Genomic DNA, 22155 nt, shown 5'->3' on the forward strand with positions numbered 1-22155 from the left:
AAGGATTCAAAGCCTCGGATGGCCTGAGATGCAGTACCAGCCAGACCCAGAGGATGGCAGTGCTGTGCAACACTAGCGGAGGGCAGATCCCACAGGCAGGGACGGAGGAGAGGTGCAAAGTTACCTGGCATGGAAGCCTGCACAGCCAAGGCAAGCAGGCAAGGTATGGCTGTCTGGTGGAAATACCAGCAGCTCTCGGGGTCCTGCTGGCATTTTTCCGCCACCTGTTGGAGGCTTTGACAGACAGCAATAACTTCACTGGACTGTGCAACCATATTTCCTGTTGGTGAAAAAGTAAGTGTTTTCTGTAAGATTTTCTTAAAACCACTTCCAGGTATTTCCAATACAGCAGATGGGAAGAACAGTCAAAGATGAATGACTGAAGAGGCCAAGAATGTCTTATTAAAGAGCCGAATCATTTTATTCTCTTAGCAGCTCTTTTTCATCTGTTCAGACTGCATAGCAGAGATCTGCTCTGTGCCAGGCTCTGCAACACAAGCATTCTGATACATTCTCTCCTTTATTTTGGTAACAACCCTATGAGTATCATTTCCCCCACTTTATGGAGGAGGACACTGGAAGTGCAATGAAATGATCAGGGGTTTTCCAGGGTCACAGTAAGTGCAGTTAGGAATCAATCCCAAGTCACACTCCAAGCCTAGTGTTCCTTCTACTATGTGACAGCTGCTGGATCAGCCACTGTTGATCTGGATCTACGCCCGAGGGCTGGGCAGTCCTAAGCATGGAGCCTAGGTTAGTGAGGACTCACGGTGATCATGTGCAGGTTCCCAGTAGCAGTAGCTGCTATCACTTTTGCCTTGGGGCCGTGTTTCTCAAACTCAAACCTATGAGTTACCTGGGGTGCCCACGCTGCTTTTTGACAGATCATATTTTGAGCACCATGGCCTCAGAGTGGTGCTTCTTAATTCTGACCCCACATGAAAATCACCTGAGCACTCTAACAATTACTGTTGCCCAAGTCCCATCCCTCCTCAGAGACTGATTCAGTTGGACCCAGGCATCAGTACTTTTTAAAAAAGTTTGCCACGTCACTCTTACGTACAGCTACAGTTAGAACCATTGCTTTAGAAGTGTGAACTCCAAACTTGACTACAGCTCTCCATTCAGCCCAGCTCCTTGGGTATCATTCCCGGTAGTTACCTTTGTTCACCTGCCAGAGATGCTGCAGCAGCAGAGGCAGCGTCTCCTTAACAATGCTGGGGTGTGTTGATACAGCTGACAAGGCCTGCATACAGCGCAGATGCCGGGAGCATTTGGTGGGCCCATCCCCTTCAGGCAAATCTGATTCCCCTGAAAGCAACCCAGGAGACAAGGTTTCACTGTGTGTTGACAAGATGAAGGCTTCACGGCCTTGCTGGGAAGGGTAAGCCACAGGAGATTAAAGATGCATACCTGTGCGCAGCTCCTCAGCAAGCCTGGGTACTAGGTGGCTGCTGAAGGCCACAGGGTAGAGAGTGGCCAGGATTCCTGATGCTTCCAGTGCTGCCACCCTACTGGGGTCACAGAACAGGTAAGCTTTGGCTGAGTGCTGGCCCATCATTCTGTATAGGCCTGACATTAGGCAGATTCAGGAGTGTAGGCTCCTGAGGCCTCCATGCTAAAGAGCAGGACTCAAGTACCTACACCACTGAGTTGTACAGGGCTTCTTAAAGCCCCCCAAAAAGAGGCAGTCCCACATCGCTACAACTGGTTAGCAGCCAGAGCCTAACACAGAGCCACCTCCCTAAGGAGAGCCAGTGGTCAGAAGCACAAAGCCCTGGTCCTTGCTTGATCTGTTGCTACTAATACAGAGGCAGGGAACAGCTTGCGCTCTGTCTCACTGCTTTAGATTCTCACCAACTCTGGGAATCCTCCTCCAGGAAGCTCAGTCTGTATAGGTGACCTACTGCCAGCTCCAGGTCCCCAGAAGATAGGAGATCTGTAGTTAGAAGGGAACAGGAACCTCATCTTTCTTCCCCTGCAACCACCACAACCCTTCCAAAAATCCTATTAGAAAGCCCAATCATCAGAGTTGCAGTGAGAACAGGGAATTAAGACTGCTCTTAAGACAGAAAATTGCAAGGAAGGGACCAATACCCTCATCTTCTCTCTTTTTCTTAAGATGTACCTGGCTGGGCACCCAAGACTGTGAGTGTACGGATGCCAACAAGCTGAAGTTGGGTGCTGGGATCCGTGAGGGCCATGAATACCAGTGAGCACAGCTGGTCCTTGAAGCCACTCAGAGGCCTTTGATCTAGGGAGAGACAGAGGCCAGGTTAAAAGGAAGCCCTTACATTCAATATCCCTGACTCAGCTATGATGCAAGGACAACGTGGGCCAGGTTTAAAGAGCTTAATCCATGGGGTGTCCAAGGAAGCATGTTGGGGAAAAAATAGACATTTCATCCATTAAGTGTTCTCTTGTGCTACAACCTCAGAACAATGGGACCGCTGACCTCGACTACTACATAGCACTCTGCCCTGCTATCCTTTGTAGGCTACAGTGCTCAACAGCTCCTAGGATACCACAAACGGAAGGTAACCTCACCTTTGTCTTCATAGCTCCATTTCTGCTGCAGCTTCAAGAAACCCAGGATCATTTCAAGGATTGTCCGCCGCTGGTTGCTCTGTAATGTTTCAAGGGGTACTGGAGTCAAAGAATATTTTAAAGGATTTCAATCCTGCTATTCTGGAAGTAGGGAGAATTATCCTTTTACGTAAGAGTCAGGGAAAGAGTGAACAAGAGAACCAGCAGCAGCTAATGGGAGCAAAACCCACCATCTCTTATCTGTGCCCGACTTAAAGCTCAGCTTGCTCTCTCTGAGAAAGGGATCCTGGCACAGAAGTCCCATCATTTCCCCCAAAGACTCCACTCCCTTACCTGACTGTGCTTGTGGAACTGTTCCAGCAGTAAAGGCAATATGTTGCTAGTGATGTGGTCACAGGCCCGGGCAGATGCACCTGCAGCTGCCTGCAACAGTTTGGCACTAGGCCACACCAGTTTCATGTCCGGTTCACACAGATGGTGCCTGCAGTCTAGAGAGGCAGCATGTCACAGACCTGGGAAGTAGGCCAAATGTTGTCTGATTCCCCTACCGTCCAGACAGGTTGGAGACTGAGACCTGGGATAGCCTGCTAGCAGTTACCACTCAAATTGTCTTCAATTCAAAGTAGGGCTGTAGCCCCTAAATCACTGAACATGTGGGGGCTACACATGAAAGGTCAGTGGCCCTTAAGGAATGTTATCTCTATCGTGCTTACTCCCCTTTCTGGCTGCCATGGCCCCGTTACCCTGTAGGATGTTGCTAAGGAAGGAGTCAAGGAGGTCCTCGGCATCAGCCCTCAGCACAGAGCGAGACAAACACGCAGTCAGGGAGTGGAGGGCCGCCAGGCCCTCTGCCTCCACCCGCTCACTTGCCGTCTGGAACACCTGTCGGGGAGGGATCCCATGGCTACTGAGGTGAGCCTGCACCAGATGAGACCCCACCCACCACTGCCTATTTCCTTGGTGAAGAGGGAGGATTGAGAACTTCTAGGGCACAGCAATGGAAATTAACACCCCAACTGAACATCTTCTCAATTGCTATATTCTCACCAAGTCCTTAGTCTCACTCAGGATTAAGAGATGTACTTTTTGAGAAACAGAATGCCAACTCTGAGCAGTGGCTGTTGGGATCCCCTATCCTAACTCTCGTTCTCCCCCTCTTTTTTAGCATGGTGCCAGAGGCACCATGACCTACTCTCCTTGCTATGGAAGCACAGCAAGTGGGCAATGTGCAAAGATGATCAAGTGCTCTCACCAAGCAGCTGACCCTCTGCTTGGAACTCTCTCTCTTGTCACTCAACTAGAATTATGTCCCTTTGTTTGCTACTGAATAACCAGGCATAGTACCTTTGGTCCTGGGGACAACAGGAGGAAAACGACAGGGTGCATTACTTCCCCTCATGGCTGACAACTGGGAGTTAACAGTAGTGAGTTTATCTAAGTAACACTCACCTCTCTGCGGACAGAAGACCAAAGACTGGGGAGGAAGTCCTTCAGTTCCTTCTGTCCATACCCAGCACAGCAAGCATTCTGCCAAGGAAACCGCAGGTGTCAGCTATCCACACGCTCACACATCCTAGGATATGCAGGCACCTCAGCATAATGGCACCTGAAGGAGCCTGGCTCTCAGCAGAAAACCTAGCAGGACTTCATAACAGTCCTACCCAGGGCACAGAGAAACAGGAGTTTACCCTAATTTAAAAAAAGCATAGGCCGGGCGCGGTGGCTCACGCCTGTAATCCTAGCACTCTGGGAGGCCGAGGCGGGTGGATCGCTCAAGGTCAGGAGTTCGAGACCAGCCTGAGCAATGAGCGAGACCTCGTCTCTACTAAAAATAGAAAGAAATTATCTGGCCAACTAAAATATATATAGAAAAAAAAATTAGCCGGGCATGGTGGCGCATGCCTGTAGTCCCAGCTACTCGGGAGGCTGAGGCAGTAGGATTGCTTAAGCCCAGGCATTTGAGGTTGCTGTGAGCTAGGCTGACGCCACGGCACTCACTCTAGCCTGGGCAACAAAGCGACACTCTGTCTCAAAAAAAAAAAAAAAAAAAAAGCATAAAGAGGGAGCCCTTTCCTCAGTTACCACTCAGTTACTACAGGACAGGACAATATGTAGCTAGGGGCTTTAGGTTAACACATGGGCCCAAATGCTGGGTATCTCTCCTTTGAGGCCCATGAACTCTTCTTGGGTGTCCAATAGTCTATATCCTTTATTACCCCTAACTTGTCTAAAGGCAATTGGATCCTACAAGGAGAAAAATCACTCACCAGAGTCTGTAGAGAATCCAGCTTGGCACTCAGAATCTCGGAATCCACTTTCTCAATTAGCAGGGGCAGCAGGAACTGTGGGGGAGAGGGAAGATTTTAAGCCTGAGATGGGTAATGTCTCTGCCACATCAAGGTCAACCATGTCCTTACTGCCACCAGTCCCCAGGGGCAAGTGCTATGTCAAGGAGCTACACTCAAGTCAGTAGTTGTAACTGTCAGCTAACCTTCCTGCCAAGTTGTGGCCAGAGCACGAGTTACCTGGAAAATAGGCAAGTTGGCAAAGTTATAGGATCTAAAAAGACAGTACCATATGGGGATTGGATTACTCTTTTAAAGGAAGAGATGGTAAAGTGTTCCACATCAAAGGTCTGAAGATACTTGCTACACAAGACACTTGCAGGATGTCATACCCTAAAATGTACACTAGATCTTTCTTTTAACCCATGCTTTTACTGTTTTCTTCAGAGCCTTCTATGGGCAGAGGCTGCACACCCTGACTTTGGCTAGACTCACCTCAGCAAATCGTGGTGTAGACGCCAGCACAGCTCGAAGACTCAGGATGAGATCTTCTCTCTGGATGCCATAGGGATCATTGGGTGGCTGGAAAAGGGAGAAGGGCCATGTGTTTGGATAACTCTTTTTTTGAGACAGAATCTTGCTCTGTTGCCCGGGCTAGAGTGAGTGCCGTGGCATCAGCCTAGCTCACAGCAACCTCAAACTCCTGGGCTTAAGCGATCCTACTGCCTCAGCGTCCCAAGTAGCTGGGACAACAGGCATGTGCCACCATGCCTGGCTAATTTTTTCTATATATATTTTTAGTTGGCCAGATAATTTCTTTCTATTTTTTTAGTAGAGACGGGGTCTCACTCTTGCTCAGGCTGGTCTCGAACTCCTGACCTCGAGCGATCCTCCCGCCTCGGCCTCCAAGAGTGCTAGGATTACAGGCGTGAGCTACTGTGCCAGACCCTGCATAACTCTTAAGACCACCTTTGAACACAGGCTTGAACCTGGCAACCCTGCAGAACAGGGTGATATTTATACCCAATCTGGCAGAATAAGAAGATATGAGGCCCCAGAAAGAAGACATACTTGATCTTATGTGTTCTTTGGGAAATAAACGCATTTATTTTTTACCTGATCACACATTTTCTTCTATCATTTCACCACTCAGAAATAAGTATCCTTAAGTTTCTGGTGTATTGCTTTCTTCTCTGTATATATTTTATTACTATGTGTTAGTATATACTGTTTCTTTTTTTTTTTTTTTTTTTTTTTTTTTTTTGAGACAGAGTCTCACTCTGTTGCCCAGGCTAGAGTGAGTGCCGTGGCGTCAGCCTAGCTCACAGCAACCTCAAACTCCTGGGCTCAAGCGATCCTCCTGTCTCAGCCTCCCGAGTAGCTGGGACTACAGGCATGCGCCACCATGCCCGGCTAATTTTTTCTATATATATTTTTAGCTGTCCATATAATTTCTTTCTATTTTTTTTTTAGTAGAGGTGGGGTCTCGCTCTTGCTCAGGCTGGTCTCGAACTCCTGAGCTCAAACGATCCGCCCACCTCGGCCTCCCAGAGTGCTAGGATTACAGGCGTGAGCCACCGCGCCCGGCCTATACTGTTTCTTTATAATATATATGTATACTTAAAAATGATTATTTTGTTCATATGGTTTGTAATATATTTTTCCACTTAATACATTAAAAACATTTTTTCATGGTATTACATTATTCCTTCATAACATTAGTTTCAGTGGCTGACACTATTTAATTTTGTGGTTGAACCAGTTTATTTAAATAATTCCTCTCTGATGGACGTTTCTATTTTTTCACCCTTATAGAAAGCTATAATTCTGACAACATAAAAAGCATTGATGATTTCTGTGTCAAGATGGCAGATTGAAAACATGAATCAGATTTTCCTTTACCTCTTTGGAAACTCCACCAAATATATAATAATAAAGGGATTTTCTTTTTTTAAAAAGACATAAAGCTAAAGGTTGAAGCGAACAGGGTAAGAGACGTTAACAACAAAATTTTAGAAGTTGAAAAGCAGATGGATAAGAAAATGACTTAACAGACCCAAAATAACAAAATCCTAGGTAAGCTTAGGGAAAGATGAATGACTACCCATGCATATACCATACAGTCCTCAAAAGGCTTTGGAGGCCAGGTGTGGTGGCTCACACCTGTAATCCCAGCACTTTGGGAGGCAGAGGCAGGAGGATTACTTGAGGCCAGGAGTTCAAGATCAGCCTGAGCAACAATGTGAGACCCAGTCTTTACAAAAAAATTAAAAATTAGCTAGGTGGTGGCGTACACCAGTAGTCCCAGCTACTCAGGAGGCTGAGGCAGAAGGATCGCTCAAGGCCAGGAGTTTGAGGTTGCTGTGAGCTATGATGGTACCACTGTACTCCAGCCTGGGATGGAGCAAGACTCCGTCTCTTAAAAAAAAAAAAAAACGGAAGAAAGAATCATTGTTCCCAGCTGTTTATATTTTATTCTCAGAGACATTCTAGGCAAAATAAACTTACAGATAATATTAGGAGATATTTTAGACTTATAAATCTAAAAAATTTTTACTTTATATATTCTCTCAGGAAGATATAAAAGGAGGTACATCACCAAGCTGGGGAGTAAACCACAACATGAACAATATGTGAACTCAGGAAATAGGAGATCTGATCCAAGAGAAAAGATAAGGGAATCCTAGGATGATGGTAAAGGAAGATCCAATATCTACTCTATATCAGGAGTAGGAAGTAACCAGTTGAGATTGGATAGCCCACAACTAAGAATAGTTTTAACATTTTTAATGTTTGAAGAAAATCAAAAGAAGAATATTTTGTGACATGTGAAAATTATATAAAATTCAAATTTTAGTGTTCATAAATAAAGGTTTATTGGAATATAGCCACTGTACCTATTCTTGTGTCTATGGCTGTTTTTGTGCTGTAAAAGCAGAGCTGAGGAATTGCATCAGAGACCACTTGACCCATAAAGACTAAAATAGGCACTGTCTGGTCCTTTATAGAAAAAGTTTGCCAACTCCTTCTGCAGAGTGAGCACACAGGCATAGTGAAAGTTAAAGGAATTGAACCTTACATGGATGAGATCCACTATGATGGCATATGGTCAAAACTGATTTGTAAGACAATAAAGAATATTTCTAACACAAATAGTTACACTAGAGCCATGTATCTGTTTTAATTAGTATCTTGACAAGAGCTTTCTGCTTCTGATAGACTGCAGTGCAGAACAACATACAAAAATCTGCTTAAGAGAAACTCTCCTAATATTATCTATAAGTTTATTTTGCCCAGAATGTCTCTGGGAAAATATATAAACAGCTGGAACAGTGATTCTTTCTAAAGGGAAAATGGATGGCGGCAGTAAAGGGGTATTAAGGAGGCTCATTTCTCTGCCTTTAAATGTTGAATCATGCGCACTGTATTACCTTTCAAGAAAATGGATGAAATATTCTTCCTCTCCCTCAAATTATAAATGCATATATTTTTTAACCCAGCAATTCCACTTTTAGGAATTTATCCTATCATACCCATAAGCTGCAGCATTGGTTGTAACAACAAAAGATTAGCAAGAACTTCTATAGACTAGTGAAATGAATTGGGTATTTCTCTGTGTAAAGGAGTATTATGCAGCCATAAAGAATGAAAAAGCCAGTTTATATACCGATATGGAACACTCTAAGATAAAGCAAAGTATAGGAAGAGAGAGAGCGTGTGTATGTATGCTACTTTTTTTTGGGGGGGGGGCAGCATTTGCTTATATATGGATGCAAAAGCTCTGTAAAGATACAAACATAACTGATACATTCGGTTGACTATGGAGAAAGAAAGGCGGCAGGGAGATTTTTCACTATTTGGACTCTGAATCATGTGAACGTATTATCTTTTCAAAAACAAAACAAAACACAAAACAAAGTAAAAGCAGAAGAACATGGTAGCTGAACCAGGATCTTTTAAGATCTCAAAGGCATAAGTTCTTCTAAGTTAGAAATAGGAATATTAGTTATGAAAGAGGTGAAAAGATTCATTTCAGGAGAGAGGTGGTCCCAAGCAACATATCAATGGAAATAATCTGGTAAGAAATTCCTTACAGCAGAGATGGCTGTATCATTTTAAAGGCAGTGAGAGTTAATACTCAAATGTTTGGCATGCTGTAATAGAACTCCTTTCCTTTCTTCCAAACCATTAATGCTTGCAGTACACGTACCCACACACACCCACATGGTGATGAGACCCTGAGTATTTGAAAGGAGAATGGAAATCAAATGCAGAGTGGGAGGAAGGCCCATGAGGACCAGAGCAAACACCTTCTGTACATAGTGTGCTCAACTGTGCCTTTGTTTAATCATTTTGTTTCTATTGCCTGAGATGCCCTCTCTAACTCCAGAGTCATATCCTACCCATCCCTCACAAACCAGCTGAAATCCTATCTTATCTGTGAAGTCAGTTCCTGCCTACTCTAGCTCACACTGAACTGTCTTCTCTGCACAACTGTAGCACCACTCACTTTGGTACCTAACCTCATATTGTTGCTTAAATGTTTCAACCTTCAAGGGCAGGGACAATGTTTTACAATCCTGTAGCCCCTCAGCAATGAGTACATTGTTAAGGAGCTTAAGGAACCCCCCAGATACCTACTGATTTGAATCCTTTCTCCAATGCCACTTCCCAGTTTACTAAAATGTAAATTCACAAGGGCAGGGAGTATCTATTTTACTGACCTGTACCGTCAGTGCCTACAATGGGGACTGGCACATAGCAGATACTCAACGAATATTTGAATGAATATGACAGACAAACAAGCTTGGTAAAAAGGAAATTTAAAAAATTAATAAAAATTTTGAATGAATGAATGAAGGTACTACTTACGGGGGTAAAATCAATAGGGAAATAACAGGATGTCACTTCAAACAACTCCTCCACAAAGGGACCTGTGGCAACAGAGAAAGAATGAGGCTGACTTATTAGCTTCATTCACCTGACAAGCCCTAACCAGGAAATTCACAGCTACAAAGACGTACCCAAGCTATAGTCCCTGGAGATTAGGTCATGGACGATACGGAAGGCCACCAGAAGATTACGGGGATCCTTTTCCCCATCCATCACCTGGATGAAGCCAAAGGTGAAGTCAGCTCCTAGGCCCTTTAGCTCTGAGAAGGAGAGAATAAGGTCACTACTGTCCTACAGGATACAGAACTTAGGCTTTCTCCCAGCCTGCATTCTCCCTTTGCTATGATTGCCTCCCCTTTCCTCTCAGGGCAGACCCTTTGGTCCTCCTATTCTAAGAGAAGTACTCAGTGAAGAGATGTGCAACTATATACATGTTGTTGTCAAGGTAAGAATTTAACATTTGGCTTGAACAAACTCTACCCTTCCTTTACTTCACTGGGGAGAGAGTGGACCCCTAGGTTCACTTTAATCATTCCTCTCTGGGTACTGGCTCTTCTATATAGCCTCCAGGCTAAAACGAGTCCTACTAATGGGAGGAGAAACGTAGGATGTCCTCACTTTTCAGATTTCCCAGGGAGCCCTGCCTCTTACCTTCTTCCCGGGTTTGCATAAAATTGGTGATGATACTGTAGACTGTGTGTCGGTCCACCTGTGGCAGGGACTTGGGAGTAAGGGAGAAAGGAAGTGAAGAAAGTATGCAAAGAAGGCCGGGCGCGGTGGCTCATGCCTATAATCCTAGCACTGTGGGAGGCCGAGGCGGGTGGATCGCTCGAGGTCAGGAGTTTGAGACCAGCCTGAGCAAGAGCGAGACCCGTCTCTACTAAAAATAGAAAGAAATTATCTGGCCAACTAAAAATATATATAGAAAAAATTAGCCAGGCATGGTGGCACATGCCTGTAGTCCCAGCTACTCGGGAGGCTGAGGCAGTAGGATCGCTTAAGCCCAGGAGTTTGAGGTTGCTGTGAGCTAGGCTGATGCCACGGCACTCATTCTAGCCCAGGCAACAGAGCGAGACTGTCTCAAAAAAAAAAAAAAAAAGAAAAAAGTAAGTACGCAAAGAATACCTCAGCTGACACTACTTTTTGCTGCAATCTCTAAGTGGACAGTGCTCTTTATATCACCATAAGATCAACCTGAGAAGAACTGTAGAGAAATAATACAGCTATTGACTCAGCAGTACTGCAGTGGTGCCAATGACCCAAACCTGCTCCATGGATGCCTTACTTTCTGTAGATTTAAGAGGACACAGGTCAGACATAATGGCACGCACCCCTCTCCACATCCAGTAGCAAGGAATAACATACAAGCATGGTCAAAAGACCTGAAGAGTCCAGACTTAGAAGACAGTGATTTTTTTTTTTGACACGGAGTCTTGCTCTGTTGCCCGGGCTAGAGTGAGTGCCGTGGCATCAGCCTAGCTCACAGCAACCTCAAACTCCTGGGCTTAAGCAATCCTCCTGCCTCAGCCTCCCGAGTAGCTGGGACTACAGGCATGCGCCACTATGCCCGGCTAATTTTTTCTATATATATTTTTAGTTGGCCAGATCATTTCTTTCTATTTTTAGTAGAGACGGGGTCTCGCTCTTGCTCAGGCTGTTCTCGAACTCCTGACCTCGAGTGATCCACCCGCCTCAGCCTCCCAGAGTGCTAGGATTACAGGCATGAGCCACCATGCCTGGCCGACAGTGATTTTTGTCATTTAATTCTAGTGACCTCAAGAAGTGGGAGACAGAGGAGAATACCAACACGACTGTTATCACTCACCTGTACATGCACCTCCTGGAAGATGGCTTTAAGCACAGAAACAGCTAGTCCTGGAGGCAGGGCCACACATAGGCTCTGGGGGAGAACGGAAGGTATGTGAGCACAGAGGGAATTACAGCACGGCCTCCAAGACACAACCCTACAACAGACCTAATTAGCTGTAGTGGGAATCACAATATCCTAGTTCAGGAAGAAGTGCTAACGGTGAGAAACTTTCTCAAGCTGATGAGTTCTCTGCAGCTCCTTCCAGTTTAGCGATGAATTCCAGTCCCCCAAAGGATACTTTTACTCTCCAGAGTAAAAAGAGAAGCGGAGCTGGCTGACACTAATTTAGTACCACATTTGGGCATCTGCTCCTCAGCAGTTGAAGCCTTACTGTCAAAGGGCAAGGAGGGAACTAGACAAGGTCTCCCACAAACATAGTTATGTAAGGAAACGAACGAAAACTTACAAGGGCCCTCAGACCCTGCAGGACAGATGGGATCACAAGATGATGGTCCTTCAGCCGGTTCTCATAGAACAGGATCAGGTGTACCACTGCACAAACCAGATTCAGCCATTAGTTTGCACAGGTGCAAAGAGGGCCCACCAGCTTTGCTTCCTTCCCTAAGTCTGTAAGGGCTGTTCCTGTCTGGGTTCTACTACAAATTTTCCCCTTCACAAAGAGATATATACCACATTCTCCCATCTGAAGGTGACTTGCCTTGATCAGTCAGGAAAATAGGGAAATATATCTTATCCATTCTCACACAGGTCCACAGTAAAATCTACTCTCAGCCCAGAACTGCCTTTCTATAGAACTGGGGTCTGCAAACTTTTTTTTTTTGTTTTTGTTTTTGGTGAGACACGGTCTCACTCAGTTGCCCAGGCTAGAGTGCAGTGGCGTCACCATAGCTCACTGCAACCTCAAACTCCTGGGCTCAGGTGATCCTCTTGACTGAGCCTCACAAGTAGCTGGGACTACAGGTGCATGCCACCATGCCTGCCTTATTTTTCTTTTTTTTGTAGAGATGGGGTCTCACTATGTTGCTCAGGTTGGTCTTGAACTTCTGGCCTCCCTCAAGTGGTCCTCTTGCCTTGGCCTCCCAGACTGCTAGGATTACAGGCATGAGCAACCATGCCTGGCCTGTAAACTTTTTTGTTGTTGTTATTTTCTTTTCTTCTTTTTTTTTTCAGCACTGTAAACTTTTTCTTAAAGGACAGATGGTAAATATTATAGACTTATAGAGCACATGGTCTCTATCCCAACTACTCAGCTCTGCCACTAGAAAATAAAAGCAGCATATGCAATAGATAAATGGGTGTGGCTGTGTTCCAATAAAACTTTTTAATTTATAAAAACAAGCTGTAAGCCAGGCATGTGGCACTTGCCTATAGTCTCAGCTACTTGGGAGGCTGAGGCAGGAAGATTGCTTACAGCCCAGGAGTTCAAGGCCAGCCTGGGCAACACAGCAAGACCATGTCTCATTAAAAACACAAAAAACAGGCTGTAGTTTGCCTACCCCTGCTAGAGAAGATAAACAAGTTGTTGGCTTTTTTTCCTCAGGACTTCAAAGCACTTTGGTATTTCATTACTTTTCCTCTCCATCTATGAAGTACTACTCTGTTCATTTTATAGAGTGGGAAAGATACACTGAAAAAACTCTCTAAAAACTCTCTATGGCTACATGTGAAATCCTTGTGTCTTTTGTCTTAATTCTAATCATCTCTGCCACACATACCAGTGGGAATGAAGACCCTGAAACAGCAGTTCACAGATAGTTTATGCCCCCCTTTCCTGCCTGTAAAGTCAGCTTCAGTAGACACGGAGACCTTGGCTGGGCAATCCAGGAAGACATTCCTACTAGTGATGCCAGTACCTTCCTTCTCCAGGAGCAAGGAGTGACACTGGAGTAGCACTTGTGACAAAAGCTGGATTCCTCGTGCCCGAGTTCGAGGTTCTGGATTCTCTAGAGAGGACCTGGGGGAAAGTAGGATACAGAGAACCTGCTATTACTCAGTTCAACCTTTGAAGGAGCAAATATTTTAATATTAGTCACACTCACCCCCTGGGCATGGAAGCAGAGCCAAGCCCTGTTAAAAGAGTAAAAACAACCCGGAGAGGTGCTCCTGAGGTAATGGCATTACGGATACCAGAAAGGATAGAAGCATAAAGAATCAAATGATCTGGCATCATTAGAGGACATGTGATGCCACAGCCGGCAGAAGTTTCTGTCTCCAGGCGCCCTGAGCTTGGCACCTAATGGGCATTGTGTTTATTCTTTCTCCCCAGTGGTATGATTGTGACATTCCTCTGAAACAGAGCTTAGCAGGGTTTGAGAGATGATTGGCAGTTGCAGCTTCTACCAATATAGAAGAATAAGTACATTTTTGTAAATTATTGCTAAGGAAAAAATGCTGAGAGCAAGCAAACACCAAAGTCCTGGGGGAAAAAAAACACAAAAAAGCCAAAACTTTGCAAGTGGAAGTTTACAAAGTAAGATGGCCAGAATAAAGGTTTAACTATGTAGAATTACTGACATGAGAGAAGCTGGACTGAAGCAATAAGGAGCTGATTTATTTTTAAAATGCTCTATAGAAATTACATTTAAACGTACTAGAAGTACTCTAACAGGAATAAGCAGGAAGTAAGTTTCTGGAGGAGAGCTGGCCATGACAACTGCATTAACCCTCAAAAATAAGGGTGTATATAATTAAGCATATAGGGCAAAAATAAGATCATTTGACAGGCTCCCTAGGATAGAAACCTGTAGAAAGGTTTCTGCTCAGGAAGTAGAAAACTGCATCCAGAGCATTTAAAAATGGACCAAGATACACAAATGCTCACAGCAGTATTATTCAGAATAGCCAAAAAGTAGAAACAATTCAGATGTCCACCAACTGATAAATGTTTAAACAAAATGTGATATATCCACGCAATGGACTATTACTCAGCAAGAAAAGAAATGCAGGACTGATACATGATGCAACATGGATGAACCTTAAAAACATGTTATGTGAAAGAAGCCAGGAACAAAGGTCACATCTTTTATGATTCCATTTATATGAAATTTCCAGAATAGGCAAATTGATCGAGGCAGAAAGTAAATTAGTGATTACCAGGGGCTGGGAAGAAGAGGGAAGGGGAAATGACTGCTAATGGGTATGGGTTTCTTTTTGGAGAAATGAAAACGTCCTGAAACTGATAATGTTGAGAATTGCACAAATCTGTGAATATACTAAAAGCCATGGAATTATGCACTTTAAATGGTAAACTTTAAAATGTATCAACTGTATCTCAATAAAGCTGTTACTTTAAAAAAAATAGATCAAACCCACAACCACGTGAGTAGATAGACCAAATGGTCTAGAGAAATACATAACAGTAACTTTGTTTGTTTCCCCAATTTTCTAGTTTTCTCTGTTTTAGAAGCCATGCTGGTTGTAACAGTTAACAACTCCTACTAAGAAGACTTGTCAATTTAAGTGGTCTACCAAGTACAAAATATGAGGAAAGCAGGCATTAGATTGTAAGTACATACTTCTGGTGCTTAGAATCCTAAATTATTAATGTAACACTGCTTTTTCAGCTCTTCCCCCAAACCTTTTTCCTTGGTGGGGATCTGCTGCAGGGTTAGCCTCCAGACAACTCCCTGGGCAGAGTCCATAGCTTGTTTGAGTCAGGTCCAGGCTGACTAGAATCCCAGGGGCGGGTGAATGGATCTAAAGAAGCACGAGAGGAACCCTAACTCTAATTAAACAATAGTTGATGGCCTTCATCTACTCATCTTATGCCAAACCTGCAGGCTGAGCCAAGGCTCTGTGCTCTCAAACACTACTCAAGAAGCTACTACTCCTGAAACTTTTTTCAGGAGAAAGAGCTCAAAGACATAGGCTTAGACCAAGGTACTAATATGCTGGGCCATAGGGGAGATACTGGGCTACAGGAGGAGAAATTTAGGCTCCAGGAAAGTAGCAACGCACAGAAGTAACCTTTCAGGGTGCACAGGCAGGGCTGGAGAAGAGCATTCCAGGGCAGAGGCTCTTACCCAAGAGCTTCCACCACTTGTAACACAGTATAGCCGCCGGATTTCACATCTAGAGGAAACAAAAGAAATAGATATGAAAAAACAAAAAACAAAAAACCCCATCACAGGGTTCAATAATGGCTCTACCATAAGCTTTGTACCATGGGGTCCCCTACGATTGCCAAGAACCCCTTCTAGATAAGAAGCATTACTGTAACATTTCACATATGCAGCTTTAAGTATAAAGACTGAAAAGGAAGTAAATGTATCATTTGTAAATGACATGAATGAATATCTGGAAAATCCAAGAGAAATCAAAAATATTACTAACAAAATAACTCATCAAGGTAGATGGGTACAAAATTAATATTATGAAACTTAGAACCTTCACATAAAATTTATAAAAAAGAAAACCTTCACATATATGTATATACAATAGCCTATACAATGATATAAGGAAAAAAGAGCCTATTTAAAATAGCAAAAAGGGCTCTTTTCCAGTTATCAAGACACGAGGAACCATGAGTTCAAAGTCTCTCAGGACACTCTGGATGAGGCGGTACAAGAAGTCTTGCACAGGAACCAGCACAAGCACCGGAAGTTTTTGGAAATGGTGGAGGTGCAGATCAGCTTGAAGAACTATGACCCTCAGAAGGACAAACACTTCTCTGGCACCATCAGGCTTAAGTCCACCCGCCACCCCAAGTTCTCTGTGTGTGTCCTGGGGGAACAGCAGCACTGCGATGGGGCCAAGGCTGTGGACATCCCCCACATGGACACTGAGGTGCTGAAGAAAGTCAATAGAAACGAGAAGCTGGCCAAGAAGTATGATGCCTTGTTGGCCTCAGAGTCTTCTATCAAGCAGATCCCACAAAGCCTTGGCCCAGACCTAAATAAGGCTGGCAAGTTTCCTTTCCTGTTGACACACAAAGAAAACATGGTGGCCAAAGTTGATGAGAAGTCCACAGTCAAGTTCCACTGTGCCCAGTCTACTTTTATTTTTCCCTTTCTGGTACTCTTTTTTTTTAGAAGGGAGTCACTAAATCCAGCTTACACTCAAGGGGGAGGGGCAAATATTCATCTATATTATTTGGAATTCTTCTGCAAGAATGATTTCTCTCTCCGCCTTTACTCATTTTTTTATCAGTATGAACTCATGTATATTTATTTTATACTTGGGTCATAATGCAATAAATAATCCAATTTATTAATATCCAATAAAGAAAATTTTATTTTGTTGCTGAAATTGTTCCATCTTTGGCCATTGGGAGCTTTTTTAGGCTGGCTCCTGTACCCCTTCAACATGACCCATGCTTTCATTTGTTGAGCACTTGCTTATTTTCCAGCATTTCAAAATACTAAAGGTTCATTTTGTAATTTCCCTGACCCACCCCTAGAATCAGCCTTTCCTAAGAAGTCCTAATTCTTTTTATTGGAGAACGGTATTTAGAAACCAAGATCTGGGTGTGGATGCACTCATTGCCATTAGGGTGTCACTGCTTCTAGGCCCTCTCAGCAGAGAGAGAACTGGGAAATATATGTAGGTGTCCTAACTCACATATACACACATATCTGTCGCTATTTCTGTACCTATTCATATATATTAAACTAAACATAAGATCATATTAATGTCTCCAACTCTAATCCAGTACCACAGGGTTCCTTCTAGCCGTCCTCTTTGCTTCTTTGCAACTCCTTTCTCTGACAGTGAGAAAACTGGTTCTTATCATCTACCATTTATTATATTTGTTCGACCTTGGCATATGTGTAAATTACTTTCAGAATTGTCACCCCGCCACAAGAAACAAATTTATAAGCAGAGTACAGCTTTGTCTTTACCCTTAAAGTCTCCAGACAAAATACTTAAGTCACTTAGGTCAGCTCTTTCCCTCCCCTCTTCAGTGAGGACATGTCATACACTAGTTAGATTCATTTGTCACAGTCTGCATTCCATCCTGGGATGGAAGGAAGACTTCTTGCTGTGTGTCCTTTTGTACCTTTGGAATGTCGTACCATGTAAATATATTACTTATTTTTTTAAAATGCAATTTTAGCAGCACAATAGTAACTCACATAGACCTAACAGAAGCTTCTTAGAATATATTTGCAAGAGAGAACCGAATAAAAGGCTAACAATCTTCATAAGGGTTGTGGTTAACACAGAGGAGTTCTAGCTAAATAAGATGTGGCAATCAGGGAATTATTAGGTCATTAAATATGAAATTTCCAATTTCAAATCAAAAGTGTAGCTTATTACATCTCAAACAAGAAGTGGTACAATTAATCAAAGTATGCAACTGAACTATTGACATAGTTTTGCCATCTTAACGGTAGCTTGTTTATGCTAGCAGCAAAGAAGCCAGGAGAGCAAGTAGCAATGAAATTTCAAATGGCGTTTTCCACAGCCTGTTAAGAACTGAGTATTTTTCCTTGCAAGAAGTGGTCCAAAGTCTGGAAGAAGTGGTAGTCAGTGCAAAGTCTGGTGAATGTGGGAGCTGACAGATACAGTTTCCAAGTCCAGCTGCTATAGTTTGAGCAGCGCTGTTTGTGCTACACGTGGTCGGGCACTGTCTTGCAAACAGGATTGGCCTGTCTCTATTGATCAATCTCAGCTGCTTAATCACAGTATCATCATCATTTAACCCAATCAGTTGCAGTAGACATCTGCTATAACTGACTGACCAGGTTTCATGAAGCTGCAGTGGATAACACCAGCACTGGACCACCAGATACCATTAGCTTTTTTTGATATTTAGTTTTGGACTGTGTTTCGGCACTTCATCTTTATTCAACCATCGTGCCAAACGCTTGCGACTGTCCAAAAGAATCCATTTTTCATCAAATGTAACAATATGGTGTAGAAATGGTTTGCTTTTATGTTGTGACAGCAAAGAACGGCAACCTTCCAGACAATTCCTCTTCTGACGCTAGTTTAATCCTTGCAGAACCCATTTACCCACCTTCTTTACCTTGCCAATTTGTTTCCAATGGTCCAATATTGTTGGAATAGTAATGTCAAACCTTGCTGCTAATTCATGACTAAGTTGCGATGGATTCGCTTCCACTACAGCTTTCAGCTCATCATTATCCACTTTGGTCTCAGGTCACCCACATGGCTCATTTTCAAGATTAAAACCACCAGAATGGAACTTCTCAAATCATCATACAGCGCATTCATTAGCCACACCGTTCCCAGACACTTCGTTGATATTTCAAGCTGTCTGTACTACCTTGGCTCCACAACAGAACTCATACTCAAAAATAACAAGAATTTTTGACTTATCCATGGTTTCACAAAAATTGCTCTAAACAAAAAAATTTGAAAGATAATCACAAGCCAAACCGTGTGATTGAAAGACTGAAGATGTACCTTCACAATAAACATAAAACAAGAAGCGTCAAAGTGAAATGTCAGAGATATCAACTGTCAAACTTAGTATTAAATACTTAAGGAAACTGGGCATTTAATACTTAATAACCTAATACTTTGAGCAGCCTGTTCTGGGTTCCTAACCCACCCACTTCTAATTGCAAGACCTTAACTATTATAGTGGCTCTTGCCAACACTGGAAAAAGTGAAAGAGCAGCTTGAAAAAAATCCTAAACTTCCCGTTCCCCTAAAGCCTGTGGTCTCCGACAAATAGTTAAGAGCTGAGCTGGGCAGAAGCTCACGCTGGTACTGGAGTAAGGAGAAGTCTAATCAGATTGCGGAAAAGAAGAGCTCTAGTTAGGACTCATAGCTCGTGACTGGTACCAGTATAGCCATCAGGCACTCTTAGCCTTACTCGTGCCAGGATATGGAAGGTCCAGCTGCCGCCCTAGCTCCTGAGAAAGAGCCAAAGGTGGGGGAAGGGGGTGCAGCCAGACTAACAGGACAAACAAATCAAGGAACTGATAGTTGGGCTCTACACCCAGTTTCTTAATGACAACACTTACATGAAAAGGGTTGGGTTACTATTTCTGGGTTACAAGCCGTAAAAGGGCGTTACACCATTTGGGAGGGCAGAAAAGGGTACTTTCTTGGAATGTCCTGGCTACAGCCCAGAAAACTGCTGAAAAACCCACCTAAAAACTAATTTCAGGAGTGGCCACAGGAGTTAGCCGTTGTATACTGGAAGCCATAGGGGACTGGTAGCTGTTAACAGCAAAGGACATCACTGAACCGAATCTTTTTTTTTTTTTTAGCAACACCATCAAAATCCTCAGTGGGTGCCAGGCTAAGGTCTACCTTTGGAAATACCTCAAGTGCTCTAAGACAAAGACCTGCCTAACAGGCCCCATTCAGTTCTCTGTATTTTTTTTTTTTCCATTTTTTAAAAAATGGAGGTAAAATTTATATATAGTGAAAGGCACAGATATTAAGTGTACAATTACATGAGTTTTAACAAAAGTATACACTCGAGTAACCAAGGCCCAATCAAGATACAGAACATATCCATCACCAGAGAAAGTTCCATCATGCCCCTACCAGTGAATTCCTACTCTCATAGGTTGCCTCAAATTTATAATTGAAAAATACTTCTTCAGCATCCAGCATACATCAACATGAAAATACTTCTTCAGCATCCAGCACACATCAATATGAAACTGGCTGCTTTATAATTACAAAGAAACATCCATCTGTGTGTGATTCCTTGAATCCCAGTACGTGGGTAAACCCTCCTGGCAGAGCCTGTTAAGTCTTCACATCCTTCACAAAATTCTTTCTTGAATTAATACAGCACAAACATAACAGAAAGTTAGTATAACAGTAGTACAAAATTAGGAAAAAAACGAGATAATAAAGCTATCACATGATAAGTAAGAATAAGAAAAAGGGCGAGTAAGCTGGCACAAAATTAGAATTGGCATTTGAGGGATGTTTTCACAGAGGGAACTAACTTTAACATCTTACTCTAGTTCTGATGATCTTACCTCAGAATGTCTTTCAAATGTTACTCCTTTTCATCCCTTTAACCAGACTATATAGTGACTGCCTTCAAAAAGCCTTCCACTTTTTGGTATGATGGAAATTTTCTTGAATTTGTTAATTGTGGTGATGGTTGTGGACCATCGTGAATACACTAAAAGCCACTGAACAGTTCACTTAAAATAAAGTGGTAAATTTTACCTCAATTAATAAAAGGCTTCCGTACTCAATCCAAAATTATCTCCCTAAAACTCACAGTGACTTCCCTGCTCACCAATCTCCATTTAATCCTTATTGCCTAAGACCTGACTCCTTTGACTCCTTGTCTTGATGTCCCTTACAGTTTAGCTCCCAAATTTCCTCTAGCCTCCTTTTCATCATGATTCCTATCACGTAGTCAGATGAAATCCCACCATGTCAAGACCTTCCTTCCATATCCTTAAGTCTGGAAAAATTGTCTCTTGGTTTGGAATACCCCTTTTTCACCCTTGTTTATGTGAGGAACTTCAACTTAAAGGAAGTTTAAGAACCAGCTCAAATGTCAATTCTTTCTAAAGCCTTCTTTGAGTCCTCCAAACAGAATTATTTGTTTTGTGTTCCCTCCATACTTGTTTAAAAAAAAAAATTATCATGTGGGTTTGTTTTCATTCAACATTTATTATCTATTATAAATTAGGTACTGTGTTAGGACTTACAATAGAAAAATAGACAGGGAGTTTTTTTGTGTTTTTTTTTTTTAACCTAAACCCTTCAGAATTACATCCATAGACACGAAGCTTTTAAAAAGCCCACAATCTGCTGGGGTAGAAAGACATTTAAAATGATCACAGTGTAACGAGTTCAGTGTTACCATAGTGATACAAACAGACACTGGGGTAACACGGAAAGGAGTAAGGGCCACTAACTTTAAGTGATTCATTCTCTTAACATATTATAAATTCTCCCAAATTAAAAATAACCAGAATACCTGGAAATATTACCAATTATGCACTTGGACTACTGGAATGAAAGAAGCTAAAGAGTTAATTTTCCTAAGGGAAAATTAGTATTAAGTCTCATTAGTATTAAGGAAAAAGTAAGTCTAAGTTCCTTTCCCTTTATAAGCAAAGCAGGTCCAAGTTTTTCCGTGTTCAAGGTTTGCTCTCTAAAAATGGACCTACTAGCACCTCCTAACTACCCACATTTTCCTCAGCAAGGCACCCGTTTGTGTGGGGCACTGAGAAGGAGTCAAAGGACTATTTATACAATCACTGACATAGAGTGCACAATCAGACCTCTGTCTGATGGAGTTGCAGCCTCTTGAAAATCGAGAGCAGCAGCCAAAGGGGAGTGAGGGGGAGGGGAGGGGATGGGATAGGAGGATGAGAAGGAGCAAGAGAGAGAGAAAAATCCCAACCAGGACCAGGTTCTAACCAAGCTCTTAAAATGTCCCTCTTCCCCACCCCCCAACATTTTTACACAGAAGAAATAAAAATACTCTTTCTGCCAATGATGCCACAGACATTTCTCAAAACTATATTTTACTGTTTGTTATTTTATTTTAGACAGGGTCTCACTCTGTCGCCTGGGCTAGAGTGCAGTGGCGTCATCATAGATCACTGCAGCCTCAAATTCCTGGGCTGGGCTCAAGCAATCCTCCTGCCTCAGCCTCCCAAGTAGCCGGGACTACAGATCCAGCTAATTTCTCTA

At 43.0% G+C, this 22155-nt stretch overlaps 1 protein-coding gene across 8 annotated transcripts in view; it reads right to left on the minus strand.

The window, feature by feature from the left end:
* MMS19 (MMS19 homolog, cytosolic iron-sulfur assembly component) overlaps positions 1 to 22155 on the minus strand; it is a 31674-nt gene that overhangs the window by 5047 nt on the left and 4472 nt on the right. The window contains exons 3-20 of one of the 8 annotated variants that reach the window (XM_069461201.1): positions 15579 to 15627; positions 13410 to 13510; positions 12002 to 12087; positions 11551 to 11625; positions 10377 to 10446; positions 9857 to 9985; positions 9705 to 9766; positions 5328 to 5414; positions 4815 to 4889; positions 3997 to 4074; positions 3291 to 3429; positions 2881 to 3035; positions 2548 to 2626; positions 2129 to 2254; positions 1858 to 1939; positions 1414 to 1514; positions 1162 to 1311; positions 125 to 280 (exon numbers count right to left, since the gene is read on the minus strand). In XM_069461201.1, coding sequence (XP_069317302.1) covers positions 125 to 280; positions 1162 to 1311; positions 1414 to 1514; positions 1858 to 1939; positions 2129 to 2254; positions 2548 to 2626; positions 2881 to 3035; positions 3291 to 3429; positions 3997 to 4074; positions 4815 to 4889; positions 5328 to 5414; positions 9705 to 9766; positions 9857 to 9985; positions 10377 to 10446; positions 11551 to 11625; positions 12002 to 12087; positions 13410 to 13510; positions 15579 to 15627 — 1800 coding nt within the window. Of the gene's footprint in view, positions 1 to 124; positions 281 to 1161; positions 1312 to 1413; positions 1515 to 1857; positions 1940 to 2128; positions 2255 to 2547; positions 2627 to 2880; positions 3036 to 3290; positions 3452 to 3996; positions 4075 to 4814; positions 4890 to 5327; positions 5415 to 9704; positions 9767 to 9856; positions 9986 to 10376; positions 10447 to 11550; positions 11626 to 12001; positions 12088 to 13362; positions 13511 to 15578; positions 15628 to 22155 lie in introns of those variants that run through there. The other 7 variants (XM_069461207.1, XM_069461208.1, XM_069461206.1 and 4 more) reach the window with 7 other exon arrangements.

This window comes from Eulemur rufifrons, chromosome 28, assembly GCF_041146395.1.
Source record: "Eulemur rufifrons isolate Redbay chromosome 28, OSU_ERuf_1, whole genome shotgun sequence".
NCBI lineage: Eukaryota > Metazoa > Chordata > Mammalia > Primates > Lemuridae > Eulemur > Eulemur rufifrons.